Source organism: Prinia subflava, chromosome 13 (genome assembly GCF_021018805.1).
Source record: "Prinia subflava isolate CZ2003 ecotype Zambia chromosome 13, Cam_Psub_1.2, whole genome shotgun sequence".
Lineage (NCBI taxonomy): Eukaryota > Metazoa > Chordata > Aves > Passeriformes > Cisticolidae > Prinia > Prinia subflava.
In genome coordinates, this window is record NC_086259.1 from 17,867,103 (window position 1) to 17,890,402 (window position 23,300).

Here is a 23,300-nt window from a genome sequence, read left to right on the forward strand (position 1 = left end):
AGCCCAAGAGAATGGAGCCAACCCTGAACACTTAAAAAATCAGGAGTGTCCTGTAGTAACCTGTGGTGAAACTGTTATCAAAGAGGGTCACAAAGTGAAGGAGGGGAGATGCTGAAACCCACAAACCAGGATTTATTGAGAAAGTTTGTTTTATTGGTTTAAAAATCACACCTAGCTCTTTATTAAAAAAGCCCTTTATGAACTTAAAACATTACCAGAGCCAAAGTATAATACACATGTTTAGAAACTCCTCACTTGACTCCCAAGTAACAGCCTGGCTTCTTCTCTCCTATTTGAACATTTCCATATTGCTCATTAAATTTGAGCAGCCAAAACATGCAAATATATCATTACATAGGTGCTGTGCTGAGATCTTCATTTTTCAGCATTAGTGCAAGGCTTTTCCACGCTCCAACAAAGCAAAGATTCAGTGAGTTTTAGTTTGAAGAAGGAAAATACCAGCAAGTTTTACTTGAGGTTTTTCTGAGGGTGCAAAAGAAAGATATGATGGAAATAAAACTGCAGATTGCTGTTTTGATAATATATTTGAACCCAAATTTACCTTTATTCCAGGTACCTTGGTTCTGAACAACGTATAGCAGCATTTTGACAGAGAAGTGCAGCTCCTTTCACAGACAGCTTAGACAATTTATCACCAACAGAATTGGCTCAGGTATTTTCCATTCAAGTGACCCCTGGGCCGTGATTGATGAGGATTTTATTCTCCATTGACACAACTCCAGCCCCTCTGCACACAGCAGAGGTTGTGTGTGCAGGACCAGGTGGAGCACACAGCCACAAAAGAGCCAGATAACCCAGGGAAATCTGAGCACATCTGTCCTACGAGGTACATTCTATTTAAATAAAGACACTGCAGGTGATGCCAGCTCTCCACAGCGAGCAACACTCATTCAGAGCATTCATGCTGGCTAATCACAGCTTGCTGTTCTGCTGGAACTGGGCCACCAAGGCCAGCACCTGCTCGGAGGCCCTGACCTGCTTGGAGGCCAGGTACAGGGCGCTGTTGGAGGCCGTGTCCTCCAGGAAATACCTGTAGTTGACCATCATGCCGCACGAGGCGCCGATGCCGCGCGGGCTCGTGTCCCCCATCCAGTTGATCCTCCAGAGCACCGAGCCGTTCTGCAGGTGGAAATTGGCCACGGGGTTGAGGGCGTAGCCTCGGTGCTTCTCCCCGTACAGGTACCAGGCACAGAGCCTCATCAGGGCGGGCTGCAGCAGCCCGGCCAGCTTTGCTGACCTCACCCACTCGTTGGTGTTCAGCAGCTTCTTCAGCGTTTCGCTGGTGGAGTCTCCTGTGATCTCGGAGATCTCCTGCCATTCACGTTCTGTAAAAAGTTCATTCCTTCCCTGCTCCTTTGACTGGGAGGAGAGGAGGCCGACGAGCCATTTGGTGAATCCGGGGATAGGGGAAAGTGTGGAAAAAGCTTTTATCTGAGGAAGTTCTTTCTGCGGCAAAAGGAGAGAAAAAATCAAGCATGAGTTTGGTCATGATTGACACAGAGAAGTTCGGGTGAAAGAGCAGCTGATGGCCTTTGCTTCTTGGCAAGTGAAGACCAGGGAATCTGAGAAGGAACTGATACACATGGACACAAAAAAAAGGTTAAAAATCCCCCTTGCAGTAACAGGTTAGTGATGGGAAGGCACTGGGAGCACTGGGAAAATTTTAACACTGACTGGATGCCATTCCTCACACGCCATCTCTACAAAATTACTTCTGCAGTACTCACCACCACTGGGTTCTGCTGTTATCCTTTTACAGGCAGAAATAAACAAATAAAATCACAGGCCATGAAGAAGTGATTCTGAAGAGAACATTTTTTTAAACAGACATGCAAGTTTGGAAAACCATTTAAATACTATTTATTTTTCATATATAACTATTTTTTTTAGTCAGGAGCACTTTATTATTTTAGTCTATTGTAAAATCAAGAGGTATTATTTTTAGATTTTTATGGAAAGAAGTATTTCCTGAAGTTTTGAATGAAGTTCTTAATAAAGGCCAGCTACCTTTAATGATATTCCCTAAACCAGCAAGGTGAATATTTTTTCTTTTACTGCAAGTATAACACTTGTTTTAACCATGAAAAATTTCTTCTCCACTCCTACTAATTTCTGATTAAACCTTGCTAACTATGAAATCATGTAAAGCAAAACATACATCATGAAAACTGAGTTAGTTTGGAGGCTCACCAGTGTGAAGAATAAACTCACTGTCCCTTGGAATGAACACAAAACACATCAGGCAACCCTCCTGGAGGAGTGGGGGGCCAAGGAAGACAGAGCTGAGCTGAAACCACCCCAGTGTTGGTTTAATTACTGTTCCGACAGAAGAAATGGTGAGAACCAAGACATCAATCAACATTACAGAAGCATCTTAACGTCAGCAGAAAATTGTCTTTAAAAGACTACAAACGGCACTTTTTCTACCTGGAGGATCACCGAGGTAACCATTAAAAAGCCGTCAGGGCTCAGCTGGCGCTGCCAGGCTGTGCGAGCTGCAGCTCCTCGCTGCTGCTGAGCTCCGCGCAGCTGCCATCTGCAGCCTGCTCGGGAGGGTACAGCCTGCTCGGGAGCTGCAGCCCGGGAATGCTGCACCAAAAACCATCCCTGGTACTCACAGAGCCTTTTCCCACCCACAGCACTGCCATCTGCAGCCTGCTCGGGAGGGTACAGCCTGCTCCGGGAGCTGCAGCCCGGGAATGCTCAGAATCACAGAATCACACAGAATAATGAGGTTGGAAGAGACCTCTAAGATCATCAAGTCCAACCTATGCCTTAACACCTCAACTAGACTATAGCACTAAGTGCCATGTCCAGTCTTTTTTTAAACACATCCAGAGATGGTGACTCCACCACCTCCCTGGGAAGACAATTCCAGTGCTTTATTACTCTTTCAGTGAAATTATTTTCCTAATATTTAACCTGTACCTTCCCTGACGTAGCTTGAGACTGTGTCCCCTTGTTCTGTCATTGCTGCCCGGTGGAAGAGACCGGCCCCCACCTGTCCACAACCTCCCTTCAGGAAGGTGTAGAGAGCAATAAGGACACCTCTAAGGCTCCTCTTCTCCAGGCTAAACAAGCTGCACCAAGCACCGTCCCTGGTACTCACAGAGCCTTTTCCCACCCCAGAGCACTGCCCAAGGGTGTCCCTGCTGTCCCTTGTCCCACAGCACTGTGACACACAGGCACAGCTGGGTCACCTGCAGGAAACGCTGCTGCCCTGAGCTGAAGCTCTCTGTTACTGAGATGTGTCAGCCTGAGAACGCTTTTGGGAGCAGGCAGGGACAAGAAAAGCAGATCAAGTCACACCTTATCAAAGAAATCTCGTTTCACCTCCTTACAAAACCAGATGAAGTAAACAAAGCAAATTATGTCCTAAAAACCCTCATTTCTGTATCCTATTGAACAAACCATTCTTGTAACCAGAGCTCCCAGGAGATCCTGACTGGGTCATGCCCACAACTGCTACAACCACCACACTCAGATAGAGAAATTCTAGTAAAGAAGTAGAAGCCAGTAAAGAAGAAACCTTTTTCAAACTTCCACTAAAGGACACAATGCTATTTTATTTTTAAGAGTAACTCCAAAGTGGATGTCTTCTGTGAAATCCAACTATATGTGAAATCCTTGCATGTTCATTTCATAAAATAAAAAGCTCCTTTACAGACATCTCTTACACCTTCTGTTTTGCTCCTGAACAGAGCTAACAACTCTCACTCAGGGGCTGAGTTGTGTCTGCTGCTTCCACAGGTAACAATTCCATCTCATCTCCCAGCCTGCAGAGCCCAAGGATACCTGTGCACCTCCCACCATGACAAAAAGGAAAATGAATTATTTCTTCCCCTCTCCGTGTGGGAATATCAACCACTGCAAAGTTCCTAATTAAATAACTGACACGGATTCCTGTGCTCCTTGCTTATCACCACTCTCAGGAGTGACCTGTTCACCAAGACAGCCCAAAATACTTCACAGGAGGTTGGCAGCTCTTACTCTATTAAAAACACAAAATGGGAAATTGTGGGGTTTTTTATTTCTCAGGACTGATAAGACATGGGAAAGTGACCCCATTTCGAAGGTACAGTACCAACTAGTACATATCTGATAAAAGCTTTATTTAGAAGCTTATCTGAGGCATCCATTTCTCGTGGAAAAATAAATAAATGCACTGGAGTGAGCACATTTATGTTTTGCTAAACTGATGTGCTGGTTTCTAAGGCTATTGGTGAAGATCCATTAATGTTTACTTTCTTGTCAGAAACCCACACACCATTAAGAAACAGCTGCTAGTTTTGGTTTGGGGTAGATTTCTGTGTTTGATTGTTGCTTTCTGTTGTTGTTTTCCTTTTCCTTTCCTTGCAGAAGAGCACAGATTTCTCCCATTATCCATATCTCATCTGAAACTGTCTTGCAGTCTGAAAGCTGCAGTCCAAGGTCACATTTTTCATCAATGAAATCAAAGCCTGTTTTGGAAATTATGATCTCCCCAGGTCACCTAGATCAAATTAAGGTAGCAATTATCAACAGCCCAAGCAGAAAGCTAAAATCTGCCAGCAATTGTTGAGAATTCTATTGAATCACACAGCAGCTATCAGTTTTCCCCCTCAAATGCCACAGGCTATAAAATCCTGAGCAGTTTTCTCAAAGGCTTCAGCACAGTTATCTGTGTCTGTCATCTGCTGACTGAATTGCCACGATGTACCTTCTGCAGAGCCACAAACTGGTTAGAGTGGCTGTAAACACATTGGGAATTAAATGTCTGGCTAATGAGAAATCCATCCACCTCCTCCTTCACCAGCACCTATCAGCTTGCTGGAAATGATCTGCCTGCACTCAACTTGGGGTTTGTTTGGTTTTTTGTAGTCGTCTGAAATAGTTTCAAAATCCAATTCATTTCTGGGAACAACACAAGCTTCAATTTCAGAAATACAAGAGATCATTTTTGTTGCCTGCTCCCTGCTTTATATATATTAATATAAACAAGAGACTGCACGGAATGCCTACACAGCCTATTCCCAGATTTGTACGGGGAGAACTGGGATCAAAGTGGTATCAGTGGCCTAATGAATTCATCCCAAAATAATCCCAACAGGATATGCTCACAAACAACAGAAGCCTGAACACAAAACCCTTCTATATTATCTGTGTAGCAAACTTTTGTCAAGAAACTGCCAAAACCCGACAATTCTGCACCTGAGAGCAGCACAATTTCTCTCAGGATGCCCCTTGTAGGTGACACCAGGTCCAACTCTGATCTCCAGAATATCCCCCCTTTTACCTGATTATGAGAACAATTCCTGTGGCAAATGCCAAATCCAAATGTCCAGCTAAAGGTTAAGGATTCCAACTGCACATAGAGAGAGCAGAAACTGAGGACCCCATTTTGTGCCTCATCTTCATCCATCTTCCATCTGCTTAAATAAAATCTGCCTAAATTTTGAGACCCAAAAGCAGCAGCCATCAATTTGTACACAGTGCCTCAAACTAACAGTGCTCAGCACTGGGGTGTGAAATCCTCACCAGTTTTCCCAACAATCCTAAGAAAAACCCATTTACAAGGAATGCTTTCAGGAGGGAATCAGTGCTTGGCATCCTCTGAAGGTCAGAAGTGCTGCCCCACATATGCTCATGTTTAGCAGAGTGCATGACCAGGCAAATTAGCAAGATTTTAAAAAAATTAAATTCTATTTTAATTGTGTATTAATCAGATATTAAGGAATATGGTGCTAACTGGATTTATAGCCATCATTTTCTAGTTTACATCAAGGTTTCAGTACAGTTCTTTGAAATCCTGTCAGATGAAGGCTTTGATGCAGAGGGGTTCTCAGCACACTCCTAACTTTGTGCGTGTCTTTTCCTGACCTAATGATGCTCATTCATGGCAGGTCCAATTTGGAGTTTTCCTCATGAAGAATGACAGCTGGGATTTCAGTTTGGAGGTTACAGTGGCACTTACAAGCAGAAGTGTCACAGCAGTTTACACCGAGGTAGAAGTCAGGTAAAGGATTTTTACTGGAGGATAAAAGAAATTTTGAGAGCTTGCAGCACCTTGGGACAACACAATTCAAACAGAATTCTGCAGATCAAACAGATGTCCACAAAAGTTAACTCAAATGGCAAGTTATAAAAGTGTCTTAACCATCAATTTAAATAAAATGAAAAACAAAATCCTCGACCCTTTCAAATGGTCTCAATGCATTTTATCACCATTAAATTAAAGAGAGTCTCAATTCTGTAACCTGGAACACTTGGTGATTTAGCAGCACTTGAAAAACAGATTTGTTTATTACAAAGCTATGCAAAGGTGATATAAAAAATCCTCTTCCTATCAGAGACCTCACCCATCTATTTTTACAAAGGCTGCTGGACACTGGCTTAATGAGATGCAATTTTTGACCCAGGACTTTTTGCTGAGGCTGGATTGTTCCAGCTGCTGCCACCAAGTCCACTCAGCACTCCTGTACACCATTTGTCCCTCCTGAAGTGACTGTAAGGCTGCTCCCAAGAATTATGTCCAACGGGAATAGAGACAACCTTGGCCAGTCCTTTGCACCTGGGCAGAGGGGAAGAGAGCACATGTGTGCAATTCATCCACAGAAAAAGGACTTGCAGAATTTTGGGAGCCAGGCAGAACAGGCTGCCAAGGGTATTTATGCCCTGAACAACCCTGACTTTGTAGAAAGTCCAAAGTGGAAATATTTTGAAGCTGAAATACAGAGGGCTTCTCTCCTCTGAAGGGTGAAGTCCACTGAGATGGGAGGCACAAGGCTGAGGCCTTGCAGGAGAGCATCAAATAATTGTGATTTACACCAGGACAGTGATTTAGGGACACTTCACAGATGGAAAGCATGCAGTGGGAGATGGCTCTTGCACCATTCAAGACAAATTCGAGGACAATACTTTGGAATGAAGGAGGAGAAAGTGTGAAGGAGTGGGAAGAATAGCAGAGAAAAATTACCAACATCAAAGAATGAAGAAAAAACTATGAGAGAGCCACATCCACAATGGATAAATATTCCTGGATTATCCTTTTATCTTCTTTAGCCTTAGAATGGTTCCCTTCCAAACAGGAATGGTTCAGAGCAATGCATGGAGGTTGTTGTACCTTTGATTTTTGCATACAGACTACAGACAAACACCTCAGGCCACGTTTGTCACAACCATTCCCTCCCAGCACCTTTAGCAGTGTGGGAAATTTGAGCAGGGAGGAAGATCTCCACCTTTGGCATTGCATGCAAAGCACTCAAGTTTTCAATGTTAAAGAAGTTGTTTAAGATTGAGGGATTAATTTTATGATTTAAAGGCATCTCAGCAAAGGGTTCCTATGATAAACACTGAGGAGGGGCTGGGTTTTAAACACTGAAATGTAACAACTTTGCCATAAGTATAAATACAAAACACACTCTTCTGTTGGACACACAACTTTAAAACTCACATTAGGTTATCTAAGCATGATGTATGTTTGTCTTTATAACTCACAACCTTGCTGGTGTTGCAAGCAATTAGTGATGGACAGATACAATGTCAATAGGGTTATTTTATGAGAGCAACTCAATTATGCAGAAATTATTTTTCAGATGTGAAAGCAGATAACTGCATGAATTTATTCCAATTTCCCCTCAGTCAAAATCAGACAGATGGCATGGCCTAATTATACCTGGACTACTGCACTTTCAACAATTAATGTAAAAGCCATTCCAAAAGCAAAAAGCAACAAATTCAGCCAAAATATCCATTAAAAATAAAATAAAATAAAAAACCCACTTCAGGGCAGCCAGCTATGATTCAGCAATTAAATAATCTATCACTTTCTGGCAGTGGAATTTTGGAGCATCCAATTTGAAGATATTTTTGTGAGTAGAACTGAAGTTCTAAATCACAGCCAGTTTTCCAGACATCGTTACTAATCCAGATGTGAAACAATGAATATAAACACAAGTAGTGATCATTACTTTTAAGTGGTAGCTTTGTCAGCAATTTAAGTAGTGAAGACTATTAAATAAAATTATGTGCTCAGTGCAGGAATGTGACTGTCTCTTTCACACCACTCTCTAAATGACTTTTCATTCCTTTCTCCAGTTGCTTGGAAGGTTCTCCAAGTACTAAAGCTATTAACAATAATCCCCTAGCATGCAATGATGTTATCTAAATTCAGAGAGCTGGCTGGCAGAAAGTAAAAGATTCTTTTAAGACATTTTTTTTTACCATATTGCAAGATGTATCTGGGCAAAGAAATCCCTCTCCTTTTTACTTTACTCAATGGATTCAGGGCACGCATGCACGGTGCATAAATAACCAGTGGCAATTCAATATAACAAACAAAACAATGAACTAATTAATGAACAGGAAGTGTTTCTGCTCCTGGAGCAGCTGTAAGATTTTGGAAAAGGCACTGTCAGGTTACTTTGAAGAGAGAATATCTTGCTCAGGCTCTTCCCACTCAGCTGAGAGGCAGCAGTGAATTTATCAGAGCAGAACACAGATTTGTCAAAGCCTCCCTCAACAGAAATGTTCTGGTTTGACTTCAGGCAGCCACACAAGCAATTCACACAGAACGTGTCCACTGTGGAACAGAACCTGCATCTGGCAGACATCACTCAGGAAAGAAGAGCAGGAAAGAGCAGGAAGAGCATCAGGAAATGCTGAGTTCTGAATGAAAGTTCTGAGTGTAGGGGAAGGCCCAGCAGCTCCTGGGCTGAGCAGTGGCATGAACTGGGACCAAACCACGCTGGCACACAGGCCCTGAGAGCCCTGGCACACCCACCTGCAGCTCTTTGACAACTCTTTTGATGAGGTGAGTCCCGAGTTCCACCCCCTGCAGGCCCTGCTCAGTCAAACTGATGGAGTAGAAAATTGCTGTGGTGATTTTGTCTGCATCTTCTGTCTCTAAAGGCGGCACTTCTTTCACTATGGCCTGGGAAAAAAGGATTAAAAATAAAAAATGTTAGTAACAGTTATTATCATCGTTATGGGGAGGTTTCTCTTTTTGATTTTTAAATGCATTTAACGCTTTTCCCCACTGTTTTATTCATTGACAATAAAAATCTAGTGAGAAAGTAGGAAGAGCTGCTTATTCATTAGTAGATGCAGGAAAAAAAATGTAACATTATTTAAAGTTTTCAGAAGTAATTGCAACCACTTTGAAATTTTAGTCTCATTTTCTCCACATATTTCTTATCTTTTCTTATTCTTCTTGCTCTTGAGCAAACCCTCAAAATTTCCATTTACATAACACACAAGACAGACAAAATATCCCTGGAATTTTTAGACAGTCCTTAGTTTTTACTTTGCAATTTGAAAGACCTATTAAAACTGGGATTGCCCATTACTGTGTTGTAAATATGAAATATTTTTTTATTATGCCAATTCTCTCATCTCTTAAAAGATGAAACAAAAGCAAACATTGCCAGAATTCTAGGGGATTGTGGATTTTTAGCTAAGCACATTGTAATTTGAGCACTCTGCTGTGTGCTGAATGCCTCAGTGGCTGTACCTGGATGCTGCTGGAGATGTCACTGGTGAGTGCCACGTGCAGGACAATCAGTGGCTCCCCTGGGATGGCACAGTGAGAGAAGAAGTAGCACCTTCTGTAAGCCCCCACTCGGCGCTTCATATCAACCCAGTTCCTGACAGGGTGCACAGCTTCAGAACTCCAGGAGAAAATTGGAAAATGAAAGAATCATTACTATTAATAATCATTATCACTGTTGTTATTATCATTGCTACTATCAGTGTTGTTGTTTTTATTATTTCATTTAAAATAGAGGTCAGCTGCCCTGCAAGCTCAGTGCTTTTCCCACTGATGTCAGTGACAAAACTTTCCAATCAAAAAACAAGAATCAGGCTGTGAATAATGTAAAATTGTCAGCAAGGTGTGCCAAAGTGGATTGTAAAGGAATATTGCACACCCACTCACTAGTGCCTTTGCCAAATTACCATTTAATTAGTAATTAAATATTACTAATTACTTTTATTTGGAAAATTCAGCTTGTTCAAGCTCTCTTTGCCTCATCAACACTTCAGCAATGTACTTTCAGAACATTCTAAAGATTATTTTTTCTTCAAGATTTTATACAACAAGGTGGCCCACCACATAATTTAGTAATTTTCAACTTCATCACAACCATGACTATTTGACAGAAATTCAGAAATCAATGTTGTAGATTCAGAAATCAATGTTGTAGATTCAGAAATCAATGTTGTAGATTCAGAAATCAATATTATAGATTCAGAAATCAATGTTGTAGAGCACAAGGTATACAAACCAAGGTGCTCTCTTCACATGTAGGTTACAAGTGATCCTGTGCACCTCACCAGTTCCAGCCAAAACCATTCAGCACCTCTGGGAATGTGGGAAGAGTAACTGAGGGAGTTGGAAGGAAAGACAGCACTCTACCAGTGCAGTGTGGGAGCTACAGGACCAACCGATGGCACAAATTATCCCCTTTACTTCAATTTGTTTTTTACATTTAAAATCTCCAGCGTTAATGCAAACATTTCCTCATTGTACTTTGCCTCCAGTCAGAAAGCAGAGTCTTGGTAACAGTGAGTCTCTGCAGCCCCAGATCCATCCCCTCCTCCCCACGGACTCCCCAGCCTCAGCACTTACTCACTGATTTTCTGCAGCACCTCACAAGGCGACTGCCACGTGACGCGCTCCAGGGTGAGGAACCCTGTGCAGAACCACTCGGAGAGCAGGTTCCTGAGGACTCCGTTCATCTCCTGCAGGCACAACGGAACACAGACGGAATCAGCTGCTGGAGAAGCAGCAGAACATGGAAATGGGAGCAAAGACAACCTTGACTGGCTCCAACCTCAACACCGGGAGCTTAAAGGTAATTTATGGATCTGTTTGAGGAGATTAACCATGAAATAGTCCAGAACTGAACCAAGGAAAATTCTTGAAGGACTGTCTGTAGTGCAAGCAGGGATGGGGGAGACAAGGCAGAACACTGAGGACAAAAAGCAGACAGTGGGTAGAAGGTTTTGAGCAGACTTGACCACAAACTGCAGTTGCACACTAGCTCAGATTTCAATACTGTGGAAATATCTTTCAACAGGATGCAGACAGATTTTTTCTTCTCTAAAAAACATGAAAATATTTGAGCAAGAAAAATAAAACCCAGCAGCGTAAGACAATAGAACTGAAAAATCAAACCAGCTTTGGAACAGTATGAGAGATGAAACCCAACTGTAATGTCAAACCCTTTCAGAAACATTCACTCTAATAGTGATTTTTATATTCCCTACCAGTTTCCTGCTGCCTGTACTATTAAAGATTTTCTGTCTAAATTTATTTGAATTTAACAAGTATTCTTGAACTCAGCACAATATAATATCCCTAAAAGAAATTCCAGAGCTGTTTTTTCTTTCTTTCATTTGCTTTATACACAAGACACAGTGTGATACCAGCACCAACTTTCCAACAGCCTGATCAGAAACGTGGGCTTACCTGAAACTAACTTAATAACCATTTACTTCAAAACAAAAACTCTTCATCTTCTATTGAAACCTTTATTAAATAGCTACTGCTGCACATAAAAGAGATTTAAAAAAAAAAACTCCAATGTACTTTAGCTTGCTACATTAAAGAAAAACAACTGGAAAAAATATATAAATCTACTCAGAAAACCTAAAATATTTTTCCTAAGTTCAGATATAGTCTCAGCACTGTCATAAAAAGCAAAAATACTTCTTCCTATTATGACCTAATCAAGATGAAAGTTGCAGAGGCACTTGTCAAAAGACACACATCAAAGAAGGCTTCTGCTGGCCAAAGTAACTGCTACAACTATTCCAAGACTGAATAAAAGGACAGGTTTATTCCTTAAGATACTAGGAAAAAATAACTTTCAAACCCAGAAGAAACCATTCATCTGCATAGAACAATTCCGTCCTCCATGATCATTTTTGTCAATACCTTTTTCCTAAACAAATATATTCTGATTGGTTTGTTCATGCTGACTTTAAGGTACCTTCCCCGTGAATCCTTCTTTCTGCACAGCTCTGAAGTTTTTTGATAACAACCATAAATCACTGTGGTCAAACACCCCTGGGTGCAGTGGGAGTCTCCAGGCACTCTAGGATATTTGTTTTCTGTTGTAGGAGCACACTGTAAAGCACAAGAACGAGCTGGAGGTGTCAGATGTGAGGGCAAGGAGCGGATCCTTACTGCTCTCTTGTCACCCCTGTGCTCTCTGAACAGCATTGCAGCTGCAGTGCAGCAGGGGAGGGGCACTGCAGGGCAGCGCTCCTGCTGCAGCATTGGGACACTCTGCCCTGCATCTGCTGCAGCGCCAGGCTCAGACAGCACGGCTGGCTGCAGGACAGGTCTCCTGCATGGACACTGAAGAGGGGGAAGCACTGGAGCCTGGAGTTTTGCTCCTCTGCAGGTTTAGCAAGGGATGCCAAAGGAACCGAGGGCTGCTTTCATTGCAGAGCTACTGCAGCTCCAGGGTGCAGCTGGAGAAAAGCAAAGCAGCAAGAAGAAAGTGGAGCAGATGTGTCTCAGTAATGAACTGGGGAGCAAGAAATATTATTTATGGGGAATTGCAACTCAGCCAGCCTGTCTGTTGTGAATAATTAAGTTTTATAAAAGCACAGGGCACTGTGCAGGAATTTGAAGGGCTCCAGGTGGAAGGGACCTGCCATGGAGGTCCAACCCCAACTGGACACGGAGGAACAGGACATGGGGAATGGCTTCAGATGGAGACAGAGCAGCTTTAGATGGGATATTAGGAATAAATTGGTCCCTGGCACAGGTTCCCAGAGAGGCTGTGGGCTCCCCATCCCTGGAAGTGTCCAAGGCCAGGCTGGACAGGGCTTGGAGCACCCTGGGATAGGGAAAGGTGCCCCTGCCCAGGGCAGGGGTGGGACTGGATGAGAATTAAGGTCCTTTCCAACCCAACCATTCCAGGGTTCCGTGATTCTGTGCTGACAAAACTTTTCAGTGCAGAAAAATGTAGAAATTTTTACTGTCCAAAACTGTTTCATTCAAGTCATCTAAACAAGATCCTGACTTGTGTTTAATATCTCAGTGTACAGGACATTTCCAAAAAGCCTCACTCCAGTAAGGGTAGGCTCAAGTCTGGGTCTCTTATTTTGTAGATTTAGTGGCAGGTTCTCTTATTTTGTAAATTTAGTGGTAAGTAAAGTCTTATTTTCATTTCAGAGGCTTTTTTAGTCATAAAAATCACATCTGCAACACTTCATTAAAAAGGAAAGCAAGTGCATTTATTATTCAGCATCCCAGTCTTAAATTTGAGCAACAAGACATACTCAGATTAGTATTTCAAATTACCAGCTATACTTCAATTTCTATTAGCCAAGACTAATAAATTGTGGTTATTTTTTTCTCGTTCCGTGTTCTTGCTACGAGACAGCAAATTAAGCCTTTTTAATCTTCACATCAAGTACCTATTTCTTGGTCAACAAATGGGAAAACTCTTATGAAAACCTCCAATTAATTACTTTTTATTAAGAAGAAATGCCTCTCTGATGAGGGAACTATTTCACTTTCCCTCTCAAACTACTAAATAAAATACCCCTCGCAAGAATTGAGTTTTGCCATGTTTTTGGAATGTTGGAAGTTTTCAACCTGATTTATTTTATTTGGGACTTACAGACCTACTCTGATATTGCCAAGTATTTGAAGGTGTCTGCTGGGGGGGTTGATTTCGTTTGGTTTGGGTGGGGTTTCAGGGATTTTTTCTCTGGGTTTTTTGGTGGGTTTTTTTGGTTTTTTTCCCCCAAATTACCTTCACAATCTACATAGAGAATATCCCTGGTGAGATACTGGAAAAATATCCCCACCAGCAAGACAGGATTCAATAATGACACAAATTAAAGGGCACTGGTTTCTGCTTTTTATTGCTAATAGTAATTACTGCAGTGATAATGGCAGTGCTGAAAACTCCCCTGGCCCTTGTGGTTTATATTATTGGACATCTTATCCTTAAAATTAAAATCATTATTTCTTTTTCCCCCCCCATTTCTGCTCATTTGGACAATGAGTAAATTGTGCTCAAGCACTTTCAAGTGACTTAATCACTTAAATGTGATATTTTACTGCAATCTGTTGAACAAACAGAAAATAGAAATCCTTCATCACCCAATATCTGAGCAGTCCGAGCTGCTTTTATGCTGATAGTGTTAAGGAAATAGAAAAATATTTCATATTTACAACACAGTAATGGGCAATCCCAGTTTTAATAGGTCTTTCAAATTACAAAGTAAAAACTAAGGACTGTCTAAGAAATATTTTAGAGACAGTTTGAGCAAAACCAAAATCCCAGGAGGCCACATAATGCATTCTGTAATTCTCCACGAGCATCAAGGAGATCCATTTAATTTTATTCCCACATTTCCTTGTCAGTGCAGACACAAATATACAGAGGTTATAAAACTCTTGTTGCGCATTTGTCTTTATGATAGAACCAAAATCAACTCTGCACTAATGAAATGGCTACACAGGACTTTTCATAGGCAAATACCAAACACTTTTATACAAAAAGTTTTAACAGTGATGGCGCTTCTTTTTTATTCCAGTAGATCAACACAAGGCCAAGATTACAAATACACTCCAGCTACTGCTTAATTATGGAAGCAGGTTTATAGATAAATCAATTTGACAAAAATGCTCTCTTTTTTATTATCTTTTGCCAGCTACTTGAACTTTTCACTGACTTTTTCTAAATCATATGGAAAGATGAAGAATATTTTAAAAGCAATCGTTGGATGATTTGCTACCTGAGATCATAATGCTGTGAATTTTTCACCAGAGTCATATTTCAAGGGCTGAAATATAAGTAAGCAAGCAAAATGTAACAAATCTCAAAAGGAAAATGCTGGCACAGAAAAAGTGAGAGGGTTCTGAACAGCAAGAGGAAGAACTGCACCCACGGAACAGATTTGCAGCCAATTTCACTCTGTGCATTGCAAGAGCTCATCAGAAATTCAACTGTTTATAAGGACAGTGGAAAATCAGTGTCCTCTGGTGAAAGGAAGGAACACAACACACGAAAAGAACATAAGAGAGTGAGGATAAAAACAGCACTATGAGAAATAATCAAGTGCAGCTTTGCTGTAAATTAACTTTTAAAATAATGTCTGATGAGCCAGCACTTCCCAGTGCCACTCTGGAAAGGGCATTGCTTCATAGCAGGGGCCACTTCCTTCCTGGGCGTCAGCACAGGCAGCTCTCACTGGGGGAAAGGGGAAAGGTTCACTCGAGTCGAGCTACAGAATCATGGAATCGTTTATGTTGGAAAAGACATCTGGGATCCTCGAGTCCAATCTTTGACCCACCAACATCCTGTCAACCACACCATGGCACGAGTGCCATAAGCAGTGGTTTCTCAACACCTCCAAGGATGGGGAATCCAATCCAAGGATGCGTATTCACCCTTTATGCAAAGAAATTCAGAGTGATGCCTACCCTGACCTTCCCTGGCCCAGCCTGAGGCCGTTCCCTCTCCTCCTGTCCCTGTTCCTGTGAGCACAGCCCGACGCCCCGGCTGTCCCCTCCTGTCAGGAGCTGTGCAGAGCCACAAGATCCCCCTGAGCCTCCTTTTCTCCAGGCTGAGCCCCTTTCCCAGCTCCCTCAGCCGCTCCTCATCGGACTTGGCCTCTCGCCCCTTCCCCTTCGCTGAACCCCTGCAGCCCTTCAAAGCCCTTCCTTACTGAGGGACCCACACAGACCCCAGCACTGCACTGGGTTCACGGGACTGCTTCCCAGCCTAACGCGGCACCACCAGCAGGAAGCCCCAAACCACATCCCCCGCACCCCCTCAGAGCCACCCAGGCCAGCCCTCACCTTGACGTGGGGCCCATCCACCGCCTTGCTGGCCAGCCCCTCCACCAGGTCGGCCCTGAGCTCCACGAGGAAGCGCAGCCCGCCCTCGAGCCGGCCCAGGTGCTGGAAGAGCCCGCGGTACTGGGGGGTCAGGTAGTAGCGGAGCCGGTCCTCGGCCTGCAGCAGCGCCCCGGGCTCCCTGCGCTGCTCGCGGGCCTGCAGCACCTTGGCGGCGGCCTCGGCCACCCGCCCGTGCTCCACGCCGAAGTCGCGGGCCAGGCGGGTGAGGAGCTCGGCGCGGGGCGGCCCGGGCTGCAGCCCGCGGTAGAACCGCACGAACTCCGCGCCGAGCAGCTCGGCGGGCGGCGGCGCTTTCTCCTTGGTCTCGTAGGGCGGCAGCGGCGGCACCGAGCGGCGCAGCAGCTCCTCCATGCCCGGGGCAGCGCCCAACGAGAGGCGCCGCGGCCCCCGCGCGGCCCAGAGCAGCGCGCTCGGGCCCAGGCGCGGGCACAGCCGCCTCATCCCGCACAACCGCCGCAGGCCGCGGCCCCGCCCGCCGGGCCTCTCCGCGCGCGCTGATTGGCTAAAATCGCAGACTGACAGCGCGCCCCACCAATGGGAAGTGAGGAAAGCGGGGCGGGGCTGGGGGTGTGTGAGGGGTGTGTCGGCCATGTTGAGTGTGGCGCTCAGAGGTCACGGGCCGCCCCTCCTCATGGATCCCCGGCACCGCCCTGCCCTCAGAACTCACCGTGCCGCGGTTTGGAACCACAAACTCATATCGGACACAGGGGAGGGGCAGGTCGGGCGTTAGGAGGAAATTCCTCACAGAAAGGGTGGTTAGACACTGGGCTGCCCAGGGTGGAGTCCCCTCCCTGGGGGTGGCACTTGGTGCCACGGGCTGGTCCAGGAGTTGATGTTCGGTCACAAGTTGAACTTGATGATCTCAGAGATCTTTTCCAACCTCATTGATTATGTGATTCCCTGAATCAAGATTGGAAGAGACCTTTAGGATCATCCAGCAAAGTGTTCACCCAGTGCTGTCACTAAACCACAGCAACAAATGCCAGATGCCAACACCTAAGCATGTCCAGGGATGGTGACTCCACTGCATGACCTCCCAACCAATGAATACTTTTTTTTCTCAAATACCTAATTTGCATCTCCCCTGTCTCAGTTTATGACCTTACACTGTCTGCTGTATCTTCCTCCTCTGTGGCTCCCATATTTCCTGCTGGCTTTGTGGAACGCCACTGAGCGCCCAGGCTTACACAACCCTGAAATAAAGAATTCATGTGTGTCTCAAGTGTGTTATTATTGACTCTGTGCACACCAGGGAACAAATCCGATTTCCTGGGCGCTTTCCTCATGTCCTGAGGAGGCTGTGGCAAAGCTGCTGATGCTGTCAGGGGCAGGATCAGCCCCAGGGAGCCCAGGCCAGTCCTGCTGCAGGTTTTTGCTCTAAAACAGCTTCAGAAAACAACACAAATTTGGTTGTGCAATTTTGAGGTCCCAGACCTGAGCATAGCCTGTTCTTTGGGCCCTGCAGCAAAAAACTCTTAATGAGCCCAAAGTCCTCTCAAGTGTGTCAGGTCCTTTTGTGACTGAAGTTAAACATCTCCATCCTGCTCCCAGCTTACCTTACAAGGGTGAGACTCCTTTGGATATTAAAGATTTGCCTCCTTCAGATATGAAACCAGCAAAACACATAGGTCACATGAATGTCAGTGAGATTAGAATTGAGCAGCAATTGTCCTTAAAAGCAAAGGGAATTGTGATTCTCAGCCTTTAAAATAAGAATTGAGGAGAGAATCGAGCCCTCTTCATCAGTGAAGAGACAAAAAAGAGAGCACTGCCTAATTACAAATTTTAGAACAACATGTCTAGAGATTCCCAAGGAAGTGGACAAAATAAAAAGAATAAAACGTGAGCAGTATAGTCCTAGGGAACTGAAGGTCATAAGATAAACTATTACACCCTTAAGGGAGGGAAAATATGATTCAGAAGAATTAAAATATTAAAAGAGACTTTGTAAAAAACATTTGAATCTCACTGGCAATGAATTAAGCTTCAGAAAATCCCTTCCCACCTTTAGAACTTAATTTTCAGCTAAAAGAAAAGCCTTCAAAGTTGGCTGGTCAGTCCTTCTCCTTCACCTCCCCAGGAAAGGGGCTGCCAAAAGAGCCTCTGTCTATGTCAGATTCCCAGGATAATGTCTTTGGAGAGAGAAAAGTAGGTAAGAACTTCCTCCAAAAATCATGATGATATGTGCTCTTTATAGCAATTCTGCAGTTTTAAGTAGGGATCCATTAGACAAGTACAGCTTTTTCTATTTGAAAACTAAAATGAAATGTTTTTAGCCATGCTTCATTAAAAAAAGGGTGGACAGACTTTTTTTGTTTTAACAAAGGAGAGCTGGAAAATGAACTTTTCCCTCTATATGTTTAATAATGGTCTTAAATCTGCTGTGTTTGTTTGATGTATGATTCTATAATTAATCTGATTACATTCTGATGCAGATTTGGTTGACATAAGCCCTAAATTTGTGCTAAAATGAGTCTAGTTAATCTTTCTATTCATTGAAATCCTTATGGAGCAGCTCAGTTTCTGATTCAGAATTTCAAGAAGCCTGAGACAGAGACATTAGCACAGGGGGAGAGTGGTGATGGAAGATAAAGGCTCCAACCTGCCAGAAAATGGTCAGCATTTCTCAGGATCAATTCCTTTTAAAAATCCCATCTAGAAACGCTTCTGTTCTTTCCATTTTGACAGCACTCTCAGATTGGCCTTGGGTAGGATTCCTGCAAGAACAGAGCTCTCCTGTATGACCCCCAGCCATAAAAACCAGCTACCAGCATTGCTCATCCCCAGAGACTTCTGTGGTGCAGCTTGTAAGGCTTTGTCAAGTAAGATATTTCTTTTGAAACCCTCTACTATTTCTTTTTTTTTTTTTTTCCCCAGGGAAAACTTACTATCTGCTTCAGCTGTGCTTGGAAAACCAAAGCACATCTCTGCCTGAGGGCACCACGAGATGTCAGTGGCCCTGCCCTGCCTCACCCAGGACCTTCTCCATGGATTCAAGAGCCCCATTTCAGCTCAGAAATTCTGCACAGGCCTGCAGGGCTCCCTCATCCCAAATTCCAGCCCCTCTTCCCCGGATCTGCCTTGCCACCGTGGACGTTTATTCTTGAAAACGTTTATTACTGAAAACTGAATGTTATTATTAGAAAACTGGAGGTTGAAAGAGCCTAATTGCACTTCAGTAATTGTAAATTTTGTCTCTGAGCAGAAAGAGAAGCTAATAAAAGATGGAAAGTCAATTTGATCCAAGTCAATCTGACCCTCTGTGGTTTTTTCCTCTTTCATCTGTTCAAATGTTAGGTAAAAATAAAGTACATGCCCTGGTTTCTCTGCTCAGTAATTCCACTGTAGCACAGACAAACTGATTTATGATGGAAATGAAGGTAGTCCCGTGGCTTGGGGTTTGTTTTGTTTCTTTTCTGTATTTGCTCTTGCATGCAGAGTGCCACAGAAATGTATTTAGGACAAGAGTCTGAGCTGAGAAAAAACTGACTGTGCTATTATTCAAGAGAATAGCAGAGCTTCAGTTCACTTCAAAAGAAACAAGATGGAGCCAATGATTTCCAATAAATCTGTTTGTGCCTGCAAAGTGTTCATCCAAGGGAGATTTGTCAGGAAACATCACTCCCTACCCTTCCTAAAGTGGCTTATTCTTGTAATAACAGGGTTTATGCACAAATTTCTCTTTTTGAGTTCTGAAACGAAAGCTTTTTTAAAAATATCTACTGGAAAATATTAAAAATATCTATGTGATCAACTGAAAACCAGCCCTTTTCAGGCTGATAAGAGGAAATAAAAGGGCTCTTCCTCAGTTTTCCTCTCACCACAGTGCCTGTGGTGGGGGAGTGGGAAGCTGTGCTGCAAGCTGTGAACACATTTTGTAATACCCTGGAACAGAGTTTGTAAAATTTCTTTAAATGAGCAAGTATCCCATTTTGAAGAGTTCATAAATCTCATAAGACACTGGAAAAAGCAAACTTGTTGTAGTTACTGAGTAAAAAGCAGGAACTTTTCAGCTTTTTGTGCTGCTCTCCAGTTATCCAGCCCCTCCAAACAGTTCTGAGGGGGTTTTGTTCCAGCTCCCCAGGCTGGGTGTTTAAAATGAGACAGCAACATTCCACTGGCAGAGCTGTAACCAGAGTTTAATCTTAATTTCAGATAAATACAACATTGTTCTGTGAAATCACCTGGCTTTAAACACTGGAGGCTTGTGCTGAGAGCCTGCAGGATCAGCTCTGTGCTCACAACTGCACAGTTTTCTCTAGCACTACCTGGGTTCAGGATTTCTTTTGTGCTTCTTCAGCTCTCTGAGTTTTTTTGTTTAAATTGCCCACAGTGAGTTGTTCTCAGGTAATGACACAAAGTATTGAACAGCAGAGGTGTCTGCCTCTGAAATCAGATCCTGGGAATATTTGTTTCAAGTGATGAAGCTCTTGCTATCGAGCAGTTCTCTGAAATAATTATGAACCTGAGGATTTTTATTTAGGGTGCTGTAGAATCAGAACTTTTATCATAAACCCCAAGTTTCTACCCCAAGTCTTTTTTTCTACCAAATTCAGGAATATTTATAACTGATGGTGGACTGAGACTATTTCTAATGTTTTATCAAATGTTTTATCTTAAAAAAAAAAAAAAAAGAAAAAAAAAAGAAAACCAAAGCTCTTGGAGATTTTAAGAAATGTCCCTAATATCTCAAGGCATAGTTAAGCTGATTGCAATACTTTTTTATTTTCAGCCATGGGTCCTAAATGTTGAAATGTTGAAAGATGCCAATAATCATATGAACATTGGATTTATTTGCTTTATTGTCTGATACTCAGTTTTGCTGTTACAAGGTTGATAGTAAATAAAAGTGGAATATAGTACATGAATTTATAAGTTAGTGTACTTCACCCTTGCTACCACAGAATCCTTGTCATTATCACAGAGAATGCTCCCACAGAGGCTTCCAGATACTCTTTCTCCTTCTATTTATTTTGGTGTTATGAAAAAAGAGCAAAAAACTCCTAATTTCTTGTTTAGTATGAAAAATAAAAGGTAAATTTAGCCAGAGTTGTTTCCCTACCACCTCTTTACAAATATCCCTCTTCTTTTTTCCTCATTTTGTGTTTTCCTCACTTGGAAAACTCTGCATTGGTGATTCAAGTCCTAGATAAATCTTCTATGAGCACCTACCAGCTCATTCAGCTCCTTGATATTAATTCTTGTTCAGGCTTAGATGGCACATTAGAGGAAAATGAGGCTAAAGATTTAAGCAGATACTTTTAATTATGTCTGGCTCTAATAGAAGATGGGCAGAATCTTACAGGGCAGAATATTAAGCTACTTTCTCCTGCATGAAACTTTTATGCTTACAGCACAAACCATTCAGTGTAGTAGCAAATTTTTCCTTAAAACAGTTTTCTCAAACTGATGTTTGTCGTTTTTCTCCTTCATTGCTGAGACAGATTTTTACACTTGTGTGAATTTGGGCATCTGAGTACTGAATTAAATTCCCTTCCAGCCTGCACAAACAGGAAGAAGAAGGCTGGGTGTAAGATTGAGTTGTCTCCCTGTTCTCCAGTTGCAGTAAAAATTAGATTTTTAAACAGCCTGGAACAGAGAGCGAGGAGGAAGAGGAACAGAGGAAGAGGAAGAGGAAGCTGCAGGACTCAAGTACGGAGGGAATCTCACTGAAGTTGATGAGAAATTCAACAAAACATTTGTGATTCCTTGGGAAAGGACATAACTCTTCATCCTCGTGGGGCTGTGCAGAACAGAATTCCATGGGAACATTCCCCTTTGCATTGCTCTCTTTTTTACCTTCCCCATCATAAAGGAGTGGATGAGTAGCTGGTGACAGAGCGAGGAGCTGGGCAGTGCTTGGGGAATAAGTGACCCAAAGCACTGACAGTCCAGGGGTTTCACTGTTAGAAATGAGATGCTTGACATGGCCAATAGATCAAGCAGCAATTCCATTTAATAATTAATTAAATTATTAATTAATTAAATTAATTAATTAGCATGGTAAAGTGTGAGCAAAGACAGTGCTGGGTACTGGAAGGATTTTCCCTTCTGACTGCACACCCATTGCTGGACTTGCTGGGATTTTATTTGCCACATTCATACATATTCATAACCTTTTCTCAGCAGTTTCTATTTCCAATTTTTAACGTCACTATTCAATACCTATTGTAGTCCATTTTAGATTTCAATATTCCAGGATGTACATCCAGGATATGTATCCCAGGTGGTGGGGTCCAGCTTCCAGATGTGGGGTCCAGCTTCTGTTTTCCAGGTCTATCAGTCTTTGATAGCGATGTTCAGTTTTCCTTTTTCAGGAACCATAAATCAGTGAACTGAAGTCTTTTCTTCCGTATCAGGACTTTTTTTTTACCAGTCTGTGAGAAAACCTTTTTACATTCTAAAACTACAGATTAAAATTCTTTAATACAAAACAAGCTTCTAAAGTTATAATTCAAAAACTCTTATTACAGAATAGCTTGAGATTTATAATAGGTGATTGCAAGCAAAGTTTGTTAAAAAACCTCCTTCCATGCTTTCTTTGGTTGTTTATTAGAACTCATCTTTATAACTGTCCCATGGCCGTGTTCTACAATTACAATTACACAGATTCTTTTTATTTCCCTGACACAAAACACAACTTTGTATTTCACATCACTGAAGTCAGGGCCTGAGCTCTGGTACCTGGAGCACGTGGGAAATGTTGGATTGTCCGTGGGTGACCTTGGACTGCCCTGGATAACCAATCCCTCTGTGCTCACAGTATTTTTGCAGCCCCCTCCAATGCAGCTCCAGGCAGTCACAGGAGGAGGAGCTCAGTTTTCAGCTTGCTTATTTACTGGGTAAATGTTTCTTTTACAGTTGGTGTTGAAGCCTACAGGAATGAGTATAGGCTGCCTGTTCTAATCCTATGCAAATTTATTTAGTCTCCTGTATGCTAAAAGCATTCATTAGTTTTAATAAACACAAAGATTGGGAAATTGAGAGCTGTAATAATTGCTTTACACAGCACGGAACTTAATCAGGAAACAAACTCCTCTAAAATCTCTTGTGTTTATACTACTGGCAATGAAAGTACTGCTTTTACACTGTTGTCTTTAACAGACCTGACTTTTAGTATTGCTGGAGTTTCCTTGGAGCAATTACTTTGGAAAATTATCTGTTGGGATCATTGTGGTGCCTGGACTCAGTTTAATTTCTGAACACTGACTTGCTTTGTGACATGGTGTTATTTCATAAAGTTACCAGTGGCCTTAACAGATGTGTAATGCTGCAGCTGAGGCACTGAAGTGTTTACAGTGTTCAGTTTGTGTGTAAATCCAGGAATACAGAAATTGCAAGGATGTCAGAATTTATGATAGCAACCTATTAATCTGTCACCAGCTCTAAAGGCCTCTAAAAGCTCAAT

General features: G+C 42.7%; 1 protein-coding gene across 1 annotated transcript; it reads right to left on the reverse strand.

The window, feature by feature from the left end:
* Nucleotides 1-123: 123 nt before the first annotated feature.
* On the reverse strand, nt 124-16,521 carry MLYCD (malonyl-CoA decarboxylase). The gene is made up of 5 exons (XM_063410758.1): nt 15,833-16,521; nt 10,628-10,740; nt 9,512-9,668; nt 8,783-8,932; nt 124-1,467 (listed from the first exon to the last, which is right to left on the reverse strand). Exons 1-5 carry the CDS (start codon nt 16,481-16,483, stop codon nt 934-936), a joined length of 1,605 nt encoding a protein of 534 aa, XP_063266828.1. The 5' UTR covers nt 16,484-16,521; the 3' UTR covers nt 124-933.
* Between the last annotated feature and the right edge of the window lie 6,779 nt (nt 16,522-23,300).

Coding starts and splice junctions, on each gene's coding strand:
- MLYCD (XM_063410758.1), bottom strand. CDS start 16,483: ATGGCCGACACACCCCTCACACACCCCCAGCCCCGCCCCGCTTTCCTC. Junction 10,741..15,832: donor TGGATGGGCCCCACGTCAAG/GTGAGGGCTGGC, acceptor TTGTGCCTGCAG/GAGATGAACGGAGTCCTCAG. Junction 1,468..8,782: donor GAGTTGTCAAAGAGCTGCAG/GTGGGTGTGCCA, acceptor CTTTTGCCGCAG/AAAGAACTTCCTCAGATAAA.